This window comes from Lissotriton vulgaris, chromosome 1_1 (genome assembly GCF_964263255.1).
Source record: "Lissotriton vulgaris chromosome 1_1, aLisVul1.2, whole genome shotgun sequence".
NCBI classification, from domain to species: Eukaryota; Metazoa; Chordata; class Amphibia; order Caudata; family Salamandridae; genus Lissotriton; species Lissotriton vulgaris.
The window spans coordinates 962,643,979-962,657,259 of NC_141685.1; the positions used below are offsets into that span (position 1 = coordinate 962,643,979).

Sequence of the window (13,281 nt, forward strand, 5' to 3'; positions counted from 1 at the left end):
GTATCACAACAGAGGTCTTCAGATAGAAGGATGTAATGCACGAAAAGGTGAAACCAAAGAGTTTTAAAAGAACAGCTTGGGGCGATTCTTAATCAGCATACTCCATCATCACCTCTGGAAAAAAGTTGCTAATCAATTACAACTAGAAATGTCCACTTCGTGCCAGTGTAAACAAGAAATGTTATGTGGAAGAACCCAATGAAGATGTGAGCCAATAATCTAAGAATTTTGTGAGCAACAAGGAAAAATCCAAAATGCGTGTTAGGTTGGGCTAAAGTGAGGTAGGGCTCGAAACAAATATTTATGGCCCCGAAAGGGAGCACGTAATTTACTCACAAACCTCAGCCAACAGCTAAAGATAAAACAGTAAGCGACGTGGCTCCAGCCTTCTATTGTACACTAACAGCATCTTGAGAAGGCAACCGTGCCACTCTTACTCGAGTACGTCAGCATACCAAAAGGCAATACATAAAGCAGGCCGGTCAAAGATGCTCTAAACCAAACTGCGGGGAACCAATTTGTTTTCTTGAGAGAAATTATAATGAAACATGATTTTCATATGTACACGATAGGCTCAAGTTTTCCTCATCATCGTTTTCACTTTCTCCAAAAAGTTGATCTTCGATGAAGGTCCCTCCTAGGCCATATTCCTGCTCGTGGAAAGATACTTCATTTGGAGTAAGGTGGGACGCGCCTTCCACAAAGTCAGCAAACCTGGGGTGAAAGAACACCATAATTTTGAAAGCTCTGAAGACACAGTGCACGCTCAGGTATTAGACTGTAATTCTTGCAACCATGATTTTTTCTCGCAGGGTCCGTATTTGAGACGGCAACAAATCTAGGTTATCTGAGAGGAGAGTTAGTTACTTTACACTGACTGCACTCCTCCACTCAATGAGTGTTCTCTTTTAGATGAACAAGTTACTTACCTTCGATAACGCTGGTAGAGCCAATATTTAGCTGCAGATTCCTTACCTTTGAAATACCCAAGTCAGGCTGGATCCAAAAACTTGTGTGTGAGCAGTACCCCTGCGTGCACTTGGGTGGCTCAGTGCGAAGTCTTCATTAGCATCAGTTATGACGTCATGGGGCCCTATAAAGGCGCTACCCAGGCACCGGGACATCATTTCCTTTTCACTTTTTTCGAGCCAGAAGCACAGAGCAAGAAGTGAACTGACTTACTTGTGTCAGAAGTAGAGACCTAAACAGGGAGCAACCCTAGCTCACAAAGAGTTGGTCGTCCAGCGGATTTCTTTTGTGCGGTCAAGGTAGAATGACAACACTCTTGTTGGGTTCAGATAGCAGAGACGCTCCTCCTCCTTAGAGGCACGTGGGGAGCAAAACAGATGGGCAGCGTGACCGATTGACCCAGGTGGAACGGGGTCACCACATGTGGTAGGAATGAGGTAAAGGTGAGAAGCACCAACGTATCCAAAACGGTCATCATGTAGGGAGGCTTTCATGACAAAACCTGCAATTCACTCACCCTCCGGGCAGATGTTATCACCACTAGGAAGACTGTCTTTATTGTAAGCAGCTGGAGGGCAGAATTGTGCAACGGCTCAAAGGGAGCACAAATAAGGTACGTGTGAACTAAATTAAGGTCCCACTGCAGCATGATAAAAGGGCATAGGTGGAAACATTTACAAACTGCCCATCTAAGAATCTATTTACAATAGGGGATTTGAACAAGGAGGGTTGATCCGACCGCCGCAAGAATGCAGAGCGGAAAGATAACTTTTAAGAGTACCCAAAGCAGAGCCCAGCTGGGCAAGTGTAAGAATAAAGAGAAGAATATTAGATAGAGAAGTAAAAAAAAGGGTCAATAGACAATTTGGTGCAACATTTTACACATTTATGCCAACGGACGGCATATAGGCATAGATTCATCAAGCGAAATAGTGATCGCAATAGCTGCGAATCAGCGTTTGCGATTGCGATTTCCGCTCCCGCAATTCATCAACTACAAATTCAGTAAATAGCGAATTCGCAAAACAAATAATCGCAAATCCATTAGTCAACCCATATTGCAATTCCTTAACAACGATTACCCACATGTTCTGCGAAGATTATTGCGAACTCACAAATATATTGCGAACTCGCAAATATATCGCGAACTCGCAAATGCATTGCAAATCCGCAAATCAAATCGCAAATCAAATTCATCAAAAATCGTAATTTGTGAAAATACCCAAATTCGCAAAACAGAGTCAATTTAAGAAGCAAAATCAGGTGGCAACCATGAAGTTCTATTAAGAAAAAAAAAATTACAAACAAGGCACAGATGTAGGCTAAACCAAACACACTTAAGGTGACTCAGTAAGAGCATGAGGAAAGTCACAATGCCATGTCTCTACATCGTGGCAAGGCGGCTGAGGCTCCAGGCTGCAGCCCAGAACCGATGCAGGATCCAGGAGCGCATCTTCCGGCTGCGAATTACACTCCTGGGCCAGACTGAAGAGGAGATCTACTCCAAATACAGGCTCAATGGGGCTATGATAAAGATGCTCGTCAGAGACCTTGATCCCCTGATGCAGCACCCAACAAGGAGGACCAATGCCGTGCCCAACCATGTCCAGGTCCTGTGCTGCCTGCACCTCCTGGCCTCCGGCAGCTTCCAGGGAATAGTCGCAGTTGCAGGGGGCATATCACAGAGTACCCTGTCACGTTGCCTACAGAGTTTCCTGGACGCCATGCTGAGCCGGATCCATCACTACATCACCTTCCCAACAACCCAACAGGACTTAACACAAACTAAACTGGACTTCTATCACATCGCCCCTTTCCCCCATGTAATTGGCTGCATTGACTGCACCCACATTCACATCTGTCCACCTGCTGAGACGGAATACATGTACCGGAACCGCAAGTCATACCACTCCCTCAACATCCGGATGGTCTGCAATGCGAAGACCATCATTACAGACATTGTGGCACAATACCCAGGGAGCACGCATGATTCCTTTACCTTCCGGCACAGCGGCATACACACCCGCTTGGCCAGGGGTGACTTTGGCGAAGGACATCTCCTTGGTAAGTACACATGCCCACATACAGTATGTCAGGACCATGTAGCTGCGCATAACAGGCACTGACCCTCCGCTCCTATCCTTCAGGTGACAGCGCCTACGGCCTCCGTGAATACCTCCTCACCCCATACCTCAACCCTGCTACACCACATGAAAGGTGGTAAAATGCTGCGCACATACACAAGAAATGTAATTGAGCGGACATTTGGCATGTTAAAGAGTCGATTCCGCATCCTCCACAAGACTGGCGGGCCCTCAAATACCAGCCTGAGGTCTGCTGCCGCATCGTGGCCGTGTGTGCCATACTCCACAATATTGCCACCAAGCAGAGGATACCTGTGGAGGTGTCTGGTAGTACGTCGGAGGGGGACGACCTGCCACCTGCACATGTGCATCATGCACGCTGGGAGAATCCTGCTGAAGGACACAGGTGCTGTAAGAACATCACACTGAAGAACAATTGTTACTTACCTGTAAACAGGTGGTTCTCCAGTATTGGTGTCTTTCATAGATTCACATGCTTGAATATTCCCCGTCGTCGAAGTGGGAGTCCCACAGTACATAAAATAGCAATAATGCTAATATATAAATATATGTAATAACATAATACATAATAAAACAGAGATAATATACACTGAGAAACCTCAACAATGGTTCCTCCATAGGAATGCATTATAGAAAGAAAACTCATTTGCAACATATCAGTGTCATTATGTTAGTCCAAACTGCAGCCAATCAGGCTCAAGCACCCTCTAGAACCTTCTCCTCAGAAGCTCAAGCCCTCAGATTTTCGTAGCACAAGTAATAAGAGCGTATGAGGAGAAAAGAGCCTGAGGGGAGGAGGGAGAGTCGCATGTGAATCTATGAAAGACACCAATACTGGAGAACCACCTGTTTACAGGTAAGTAACAATTGTTCTTCTCCAGTATTAGGGGTGTCTTTCATAGATTCACATGCTTGAATAGATTAGATAGCAGTAACCTCCTTAGAAGCTGAGATTGCAATACATTCTCAAAACTTGAAAACATATAGCTTAAAAGCATATAGCAATCTCAAAAAGAAATGGAGGGAACAGAGGCTCACCTTATTTGAAAAGACGACTAAGCACTGCTTGCCCCACTGCGGTATCCGCTTCGTAGATGGCTTCCAAACAGTAATGTCTGGTAAAGGTGTGCCTGCTGGACCATGTCGCTGCCCGACAAATCTGGTGTAGAGGCACCCCAGCAAACAAAGCGGTGGATGACGCCATCGCTCTCGTTGAATGTGCCTTCACTGGACGTTGTAAAGGCTTGCCAGCTTGCTGGTGACAAAAGGATATGGCTGCTTAGAGCCATCTTGCAACTGTCTGTTTTGTCACTGAATGTCCCTTCCGCATCCGTCCATATGCTACAAACAGTATATCGGATTTACGGAAAGGGGTGGTCCTTGAAATGTAAAGTTTCAGACAACGTTTGATGTCTAAAGAATGTAGTCGTTGTTCTGCCGGAGATTTTGGATCCGGGAAAAAAGTCTTTAAGAAGACAGGTTCGTTCAAATGGAAATCAGTAGGTACTTTCGGCAAAAAAGAAGGATTGGTACGAAGTGACACTCCATCGGGCTTAAATTGTAAATACGGAGGCTTGATCGTGAAAGCGTGAAGATCACTTACACGACGAGACGATGTTAAGGCCAAAAGTAAAGCAACCTTCCAGGTAAGATACTTGATGTCTGCTCTGTGGATCGGTTCAAATGGAGGCTTCATAAGCTGTGACAATACCACGTTGAGGTGCCATGCCGGAGGAGGGCGCCTAATCGGAGGAAACTTCCTGAAGAGACCTTTAAAGAATTGTCGGATGATTCTGGATGAACAGAGAGACGTTGAGCCATCGTGCCGAAAGCGTGAAATAGCCGCTAGAAAAACTCTCAAGGTGGCATGAGAGAGACCAGACTGAGCGAGGCTCAGAAAGAAAGGCAAAAGCTGCTCCGGAGTTGAGTTGATTGGGTGGACATTGGATGCAGCACACCAATGACAGAAACGCTTATATGTCTTGATGGTTGATGGAGCTCTAGCAGACGCTAGAATGTCTCTGCATTCTTGGGGCATATTTAAGGTCGCAAATTCAACGTATTCAGGTTCCATGCCGATAATTGAAGCGTGGATGGGTCTGGATGGCAAATATGACCGTCGTCCATTGTCAGGAGGTCTGGACGTGGATGCAGATGAATGGGTGTGCATTGTGATAGCAGAAGCAGTTCCGAGAACCAGGCCTGTCTGGGCCAACGCGGGGCGATCCGTATTAAGTGGCAGGGTTGCCTGCGCATCTTCCACAGCGCCCTCGGCACCAACGGGATCGGTGGAAATGCATAAGCAAACAGTCCGCTCCAATCCATGAGAAGGGCATTTCCGCTGGACTCTGGATGGGGATGCCAACTTGCGAAAGATTGGCACTTCCGATTCACTGGGGTTGCAAAGAGGTCTATGATGTGACGACCCCAACGGCGGAACACCAGGTCTAGAGTCGGTTGATGTATCTCCCACTCGTGAGTGGATGACGCGGACCTGCTCAGGGAATCCGCAAGGCTGTTGGATACCCCCGGCAAATGGACAGCCGTCAAAGAAATTTGGTGATGAAGAGCCCAATCCCAAATCCTTTGAGCTAGACGAGACAGTGGCTGAGATCTTGTGCCGCCCTGTTTGTTCATGTAATGCATGCTGGTGGTGTTGTCTGTCTGAACCAACACCGACTCCCCCTGCACTACGGGCAAGAATGATTTGAGCGCTAGGAAGATTGCCATCAACTCCAGCCGATTGATATGCCAGGTTCGTTGTGTCGCCGTCCATTTGCCTTTGATGGAAAGGTCCAGGAGATGAGCGCCCCAACCCTCCATGGACGCATCTGTAGTCAACGTCCGATCCGGAGACTGGGACAGGAAAGAAATCCCTTCGTCTAGATTGGCTGGTTGTTCCCACCAGAGCAAACTGTTCTTCATGCGGGATGTGACCGTCACCTGATCGTTGAACGACCCCGACGCTTCACGCCATTGCAGGTCCAATTCCTCCTGTATAGGACGTGTGCGTAACCTGCAATTTGGGATCAGTGCGATACAAGATGATGCCATCCCCAGAAACGACTTTAACGTTCGCACAGAAACTGACTGCTTTGACCTGATGAGTGAGACCAGACAAATTATCTTCTGATGTCGTTCGAGAGAGATGAAGGCTTTTGACAGGTTTGTGTCTAGAATTGCTCCCAGGAAGTTTCTTCTTCGCAGCGGTGTAAAGTGTGACTTCTCCACATTGATGGTTAACCCTAGAGCCTTGAACATTTGTTGGCATAGACGTGTGTCGTGAGACAGCTGTTGAGGAGATTGGGATTTTAGAAGACAATCGTCCAGATAAGGAAAGATCTGAACTCCCTGAAGACGCAGATGAGCCATGACCGGAGCCAGAACTTTCGTGAAAACACGAGGTGCCGATCGAAGGCCAAAAGGCAGGACTCTGAACTGATAGTGATCGTGACCCACCTTGAACCTCAAGTATTGCCAATGTCGATGGATAATTGGCACATGAAAATAGCCGTCTTGCAGGTCTATTGTTGTTAAGAAATCTCCGCTGCAGAGAAATCGTAAGACTTCCGATAACGTCAGCATGCGGAAAGATTGTTGTTTGAAGAACAGATTGAGAGCTCTCAAGTCCATAATGGGTCGCCACTCCCCCTTCTTTTTGAGAATGAGGAAAAACCTTGAGTAGAAACCTTTCCCTCGCTGAGATACAGGAACCACTTCGACTGCACCCTTTTCTATCAGAAGATGAACCTGATGTTGTTGTTCCTCTAGATGGGGAGGTGGCGGGCCTGAAGGTGGAGAATGTGGAGGAATCTCTGAACTCGAAGGCATGACCCTTGTGCACAATGTCTAAAACCCATTAGTCCGATGTTATCAAAGACCACTGGGAGTAAAACTGCGAGATTCGCCCTCCAACTCTCTGCTGAACTTGAAAGTCATTGACGTTTGTTGTTGGAGCCTCTATAGTTAGATTTTCCTCTATAGGGCTTGGACTGCTGCTGACGAGTCGATTGTTGGTTGGAGTAACGCTGGTTCCCTTGATTGTACTGGCGGTACTGGGACTGCCCTCCTCGAGAAATGCCGGACGAGGTGCCTCGTCCACGCGCACCACGAAAAGGCTGTTTCTTGAATTGCAAGGAACCAAGCGACTTTGCCGTATCTGTATCTTTCTTTATTGATTGCAACGCCTCATCGATGTGAGAGCCAAAAAGAGACTCTCCGTCATACGGCATGTCGAGAATCTTTGACTGGATCTCTTGTCGGAACGATGTGGATTTCAGCCAACCTGGCGCCGGAGAGCTGCAGCACTGGCAAGGATACGGAAAGCAGTACCCGCAACGTCCACAGCATAGTCAATTATTTCTTCTGAAGCCCTCTTGCCATCTTGAAGAATCTGGTGTGCTTCCGCTCTGGATGTTTCCGGAATCAACTAAACCAGCGCAGAAATGTCTGACCACATTTGTCGGTCGAAACGACCTAGAATGGCCAAAGCATTAGCGGCACGGACTGAAGTAGATGCCATGGTTGAAATTTTTTTCCCAATCGCATCCAAACGTCGACCCTCTCTATCAGGAGGAGAAGTGATAGGAGTTGCAGGGTTACGCGCCCGACGTTGTGCTGCCTGGGTCACCACGGAATCTGGCTTAGGATGCGAGAGCAAGCAAGCAGGCGAGCCAGTCTGGGCCTTGTATTTCTTTTCCAATCGAGGGAGTTGAGCAGGTAAGGAGTTAGGAGCCTGCATGATCTTCATTCCCTCTTTCCACACAAATTCGATAATTGGTATGGTGTGGACCTGTTTATAAGGCTGGTTTTTAGAGTCAGAGAAAGCAGTCTTCCTCTCGCTGCACTCTTGGCAATTTGAAGCAGTCTGCCGCCTTATCCATCAAATTATGGAAGCCAACGATGTCAACCAGAGGTGAATCACCGGAATCGCCCTGTTGTGGAGAGGGCGTTTGTATTCGATAGTCATCGAATGCTGCCATATCCGGGTCTTGGTCATCATCTGTTTCCTGAGGAACTTCTCCTTCCTCTCTTTCCGGCTCTGACTCATCTTCCACATCTCGTTGAGAATTAGTGGGGATAGCCGGACGTGGCCCTTCTGATGGAGCAGTCTGCCTCGGAGGAGTTTGCTGAGGTTGAGTAGGCTCTGTGGTCTCAGAGGTAGTATGGCCCAGGGTACCATGAGGCGTAGGAGGAAATCTCCTATTGTAATCATCCAGCATATGTTGGAGGTTGGAAAACAGTGATACCGGCAAAGTCGCCATAGGAACCTGTACATATTGTTCCTCCTGTTGGTCTTCAACCTCCTCCTCGTCATCTTCGGAACTAGTGTCCTGACACTTGATAATCAAATCCGATGGACTGTGAGCATCACCAAAAACATTGTCGTCTGCAATGGATTCCGTTTCATGGTCAGTTACCAACAATGGTGAAGGTGGCTGAAGAGTAGGAGGCGGCAACTGGAGTGCAGAGTCCTGGATATTGCTCAAAGAAGTCTCCGTAACGATTGTAGGAGCTGAAGTGTCCAAAGGCACTAAGGGCATATTGGCGAAAGACAGTGATCCTGAAGTGGATGCTGCGTCTTCTTGCTGTGTTCCAGAAGGTAAAGGCAAAGCTGTCGTCGACGCAGCCGTCGACGTAGATGTTTGAACTGGAGCAACCGTCGACGACGATGATTTAGAGACAGCTGTCGGAGACGGTGATGACTTGGATGTATTCGTCGACGACGAGTGCTTTGACACAGCCGTCGACGGAGTCTTCGTTGACGGGAACGTCGTCAAATCCTTGGATGTTATCTTCGTCGTCGACGAAGCCTTCGTCGACGGGATATAAGTCGTCGACTAGCTGGTCGACGGGATCTTCGCCGTCGACGGGATCTTCGCCGTCGACGGGATCTTCGCAGTTGACGGGATCTTCGCCGTTGACGGGATCTTCGCCGTCGACGGGATCTTCGCCGTCGACGATGACTTCTTAGTCGACAGAAGCTTTTTCGTCGACGATAAAATCGGAATCGTCGACGAGACTGAGGTAGAGGCTTTCGTAGTCGTGAAAGCCGTAGACGAACCCCTCGATGACGACGAAGCCGTTGTCGTCGTCACAGTAATTGTCGACGAAGCCACAGCAGCCAATTTCGTCGATGGAATGGTCGTCGACGAGCCCGTCGATGACCGCGCTGACTGAAGTGTAAAAACACTTGTAGAGGCTGGAAAAGACACCTGAGAGCCAGGTCTCGTGGGCGTAGTCACAGAAGTGACAGTAGCAGTAGGTTTCACTGGGGCTACTGTTAAGGCCAGCTTTTTCTTCTTCAGGAAAGGAGAAGGCAACTCCTGAACACTGCCTCGCTTTGAAGGGGCAGTTGAAGGACCTGACTGGAAACTCTCTGCATCAGACAAGACTCCTTCCTTGTCCTGAAGGCGCTTCAACCACAAAAGAAGACGACCTTCCCTGTCCCTGAGAGTCTAAGCAGGAAAAGTTCTACAGAACTTGCAGTCAGCCACCTTATGTTCAGGATAAAGGCAGTAAATACAGTTTTGGTGGGGGTCCTTCTCAAACAGACGCAGTTTCTCACAGGAAGAGCAAGGCCTAAACAAAGACTTCTTACTTGACATCCATAGAACTACAGAAGTAGAAGACAAGAATGAAGAAAACTGAGCAGAGCTCAGGGAGACTCCCTTCACACAACGTGCGGTAGAAAATCTGAGGGCTTGAGCTTCTGAGGAGAAGGTTCTAGAGGGTGCTTGAGCCGGATTGGCTGCAGTTTGGACTAACATAATGACACTGATATGTTGCAAATGAGTTTTCTTTCTATAATGCATTCCTATGGAGGAACCATTGTTGAGGTTTCTCCGTGTATATTATCTCGGTTTTATTATGTATTATGTTATTACATATATTTATATATTAGCATTATTTCGATTTTATGTACCGTGGGACTCCCACTTCGACGACGGGGAATATTCAAGCATGTGAATCTATGAAAGACACCCCTAATACTGGAGAACTATTTCTAGTGCACCCATACCCCTCACACAACACTGCACTCATGCATGCCACATGAATTAATGACATGAGGAAGATTTGTGTTCAAAATAAAATCTTATTTTTATGTTCAACAAGCTCTAGATGTGCTTTAAATGATCAAAAAATATTACAAATGTATTGTGTCATACAGGCTCTTGTATTCAAAGCAGGCGTGCGTGGATCCATCACCATGGTACTGCTGGTAATGTTCAGTCAGTCACTGGCGCTCCAGCTAGACGCACCCTGTCTCCTCTCCAACTCCACGTCAAGAGTGTCTGGCCGCGATGCAGCACTGGGCCTGGCACTGCGGCGCCTTTCTGGTAGCACCGGCACAGACAGGCTGTTCAGGCTCCAAGTGCCTTCATTGGCATCATCACCCCCCACCCTTGCATGGCCATGGCCGCACACCTGTTTATTTTCAATTGCAGTGGTAACCTGCTCCAAGGCCCTTGCTACATCTTGGCAGCATTGCACCATTTGTAGCTGCATGGCCAATGACCTGCGCGACAGTTGTGATGTTGCATTCCCAATCAGGTGGTTCGACCAGGTATATGCAGATAGCCGGGTCAGCAGGTGGCGTCGGCAGGTGATGTCCAGCTGCGCCACCATCAGTTGGTTGTTTTTCTTCACTGCAGCGTTAGCTCCTGCCCACTTTCTGTCAGCTGGTTGATATTGCGTGCAGTTTTGTGCAGCTGCATGGCTGCCATGTGCTGTGCCTGCTTGCGATGCACAGCTAGCTTCCGGGCTTCAATTCACAGGCCTAGATTTTGGGCCTGTTGCTCCCTGTCTGGTCGTGTGGCCAAGGTGCGCTGCTGCCTCAACCGGCCGCTTGCCTGGGACCGCACAGTGGCTGTGTGGCATGTCTGCCTCCTGGGTGGTGGTGGGGTCTGATCCACTGCCATGCGAGACACCTGGGGTGGCTTCACTCCTCCTGTGGCTGCAGAGGTGGCCCTGTGCTTTTGGGATGGTGCTGGTACTGGTGCAGGTGCATGTGACCGTCCTGGTGCTGGGGCAAGATGGCTCTCTCCCTCCGTCTCATCCAGAGTCTCCGCCATATGGAGTGCCTCGCTATCTAAGGTCTCAGCATCTGCAGCACCTGTGATGTGAATAAGTGCACAATTAATTATATGATTCTGGCACCTGGGATGTAGCAACATGCATGCAGGCTTGCATTCCCTGACTGGCTTTAGGGGTATGTTTCACTTGACTGTTCTGGCTGTGTGTGGCTATCAGGGCACATTGTCAGACTACAGGTCCCACAATGCAATTGGGAGTTTATTACTGGGGTCACCAAATGGCTAGCTCTGGGGGCATGGGCATTGATAGGGGACGGGGTTACAGTTGCATGGCTCTTACCTTGTGATTGGTCTGTGGCTCGGGAGGTGTCCAGCTGAGTGACCCCCACGCAGGCTGCAGGGTTGATGGTGTCCTCAACCAAGTCCTCCAGTGGTGTGTTTGCGGGAACTGTGGAGTCTCCTCCTCCCGTGGCCATTCTCTCCCCCAGCCTCTCCGCGATGCGCTCCTTGGCACGGCCTCGGAGGTCGTACCACCCCTTCTTGAGGTCATCGATTGACCGCTGTGTCACTCCTACGGCGTTGACCTTTGCCCTTATGCGCTGCTAGATGCGCCTTTTGTCAGCCTCAGGCACCTTCCTGGAAAGCTTTCCAAAAAGCTTGTCATGGTCTCTGCTGACTCCCTCAATCAAGTACTCCAGGTTCAGAGAACTTGATTTTCCTCTTCCTGCCAGTTTCACTGGATCCTGCTGCATCCTGGGACATTGTGGTTTCAATGCGTGTACTGTCTTGGGAATGCAGGATGTGTCTCCTGGAGCTCAGTGTTGTGCCTCCTCCTCTATCCAGCTCTGTGTTCCAAACGAGTCATGGAGCTGCCTACTTCCTGGTTTGATGTCATCATTGTGTTCAAAATGCGACATCCCGTTTTTGCGATCTCGCAATCTGCAAGATCGCTATTTGCGATTTCGGTATTTGCGAAATCGCAATTTGGGGTTGGGAAACAGCAGATTCTGCGATTTAATTGCGATTTTGGGGAATTCACAAACGGCGATTGCGGGCGATTCGCACATTATTAGAGATTTCGATGATGCATCCCATTCTGTGAATTCTAGTTAGCGATTCGGTATTTTTCGCTATTTAGAATTCGCAGAGTGGGTGCTTGATGCATCTGGGGGATAGTGTCTTAGTGAGGGCTGCCGGTTTGACAAAATAACATTACATACTTTGGGAGGAAGGTTGAAAGCTATTAAGTGTCACAGCTCAATCTCCATGGAAGGAGCCAGAGAGTTGACAGGTTCGGGTGGAGGACCCTCCCTGCTGCTGCGACAGAAGATCCTCCGTGAGGAGCAGACTGATCAGAGGATTGATGCTCATTCGAAGAAACTCTGAATACCAGGCACTCCACAAGAATGACTTGGGCCCGGTCATTCGTGATAACTCTGGGCAGAAGTGGTATGGGCGGAAAGGCATGCTCTTCGGAGGCAAACAGAACTAACCAAGACTCTTTCCACTGCTGAAAGAGACCTTGGGCCACCCCAACTAGAGACACCATTCGTGATCCGCTAGACAGCAATCGTCCAACCTGGCAATCAGAGAATCTACCAGGTGTTGAACCACCAGGGTTACGCACTGCTGTTCAAGCCAGTTTAGAGACGCAGGGCCTCCTGACAAAGAGTTCACAACCCCACCACACCTGTTGCCGAACCATATAGCGGTGGTGTTATCCATTAACACTTGCACCAACTTTCCCTTGATAGAGGGAAGAAAAGCTTTCAATGGCAAGCGAATCGCTCGATGCACCAACAAATTGATGTGGAGCCTAGACTCTGCCGGAGACCAGTGACTCCTGATCGCCACCTTTCCCAGATGGCCACCCCAGCCCAGGATTTACACATCTGTCACTAATGTGAGATCTGGTTGGGGAAGGGAAAGGAGACGGACTCTGACCCAATCACGGTTTGTTACCACCACTGCAGGTCCTTTGTAGTTTCCTCTGAGATCTGGACCATGTCAGAGAGATTTCCCTGATGCTGCGCCCTCTGGAACTTCGGGTCCTACTACAGAGTCTGGAGACATTATCTAGCATGATTTACCAACAGGATGCAGGAAGCCACGAATCCCAGCTGCCTCAGTCATTCTTACTGAAATCCAGGATAAAGGCTGGAATATCGATA

General features: G+C 48.6%; 1 protein-coding gene across 1 annotated transcript in view; it reads right to left on the bottom strand.

Annotated features, from left to right (window-relative positions):
• Positions 1 to 280: 280 nt before the first annotated feature.
• The window catches only part of NEMP1 (nuclear envelope integral membrane protein 1), a 613,931-nt gene continuing 600,930 nt past the window's right edge, over positions 281 to 13,281 (bottom strand). The window contains exon 9 of the mRNA XM_086959963.1: positions 281 to 714. Coding sequence (XP_086816089.1) covers positions 537 to 714 — 178 coding nt within the window. The 3' untranslated portion in view covers positions 281 to 536. The remainder of the gene's footprint in view (positions 715 to 13,281) is intronic.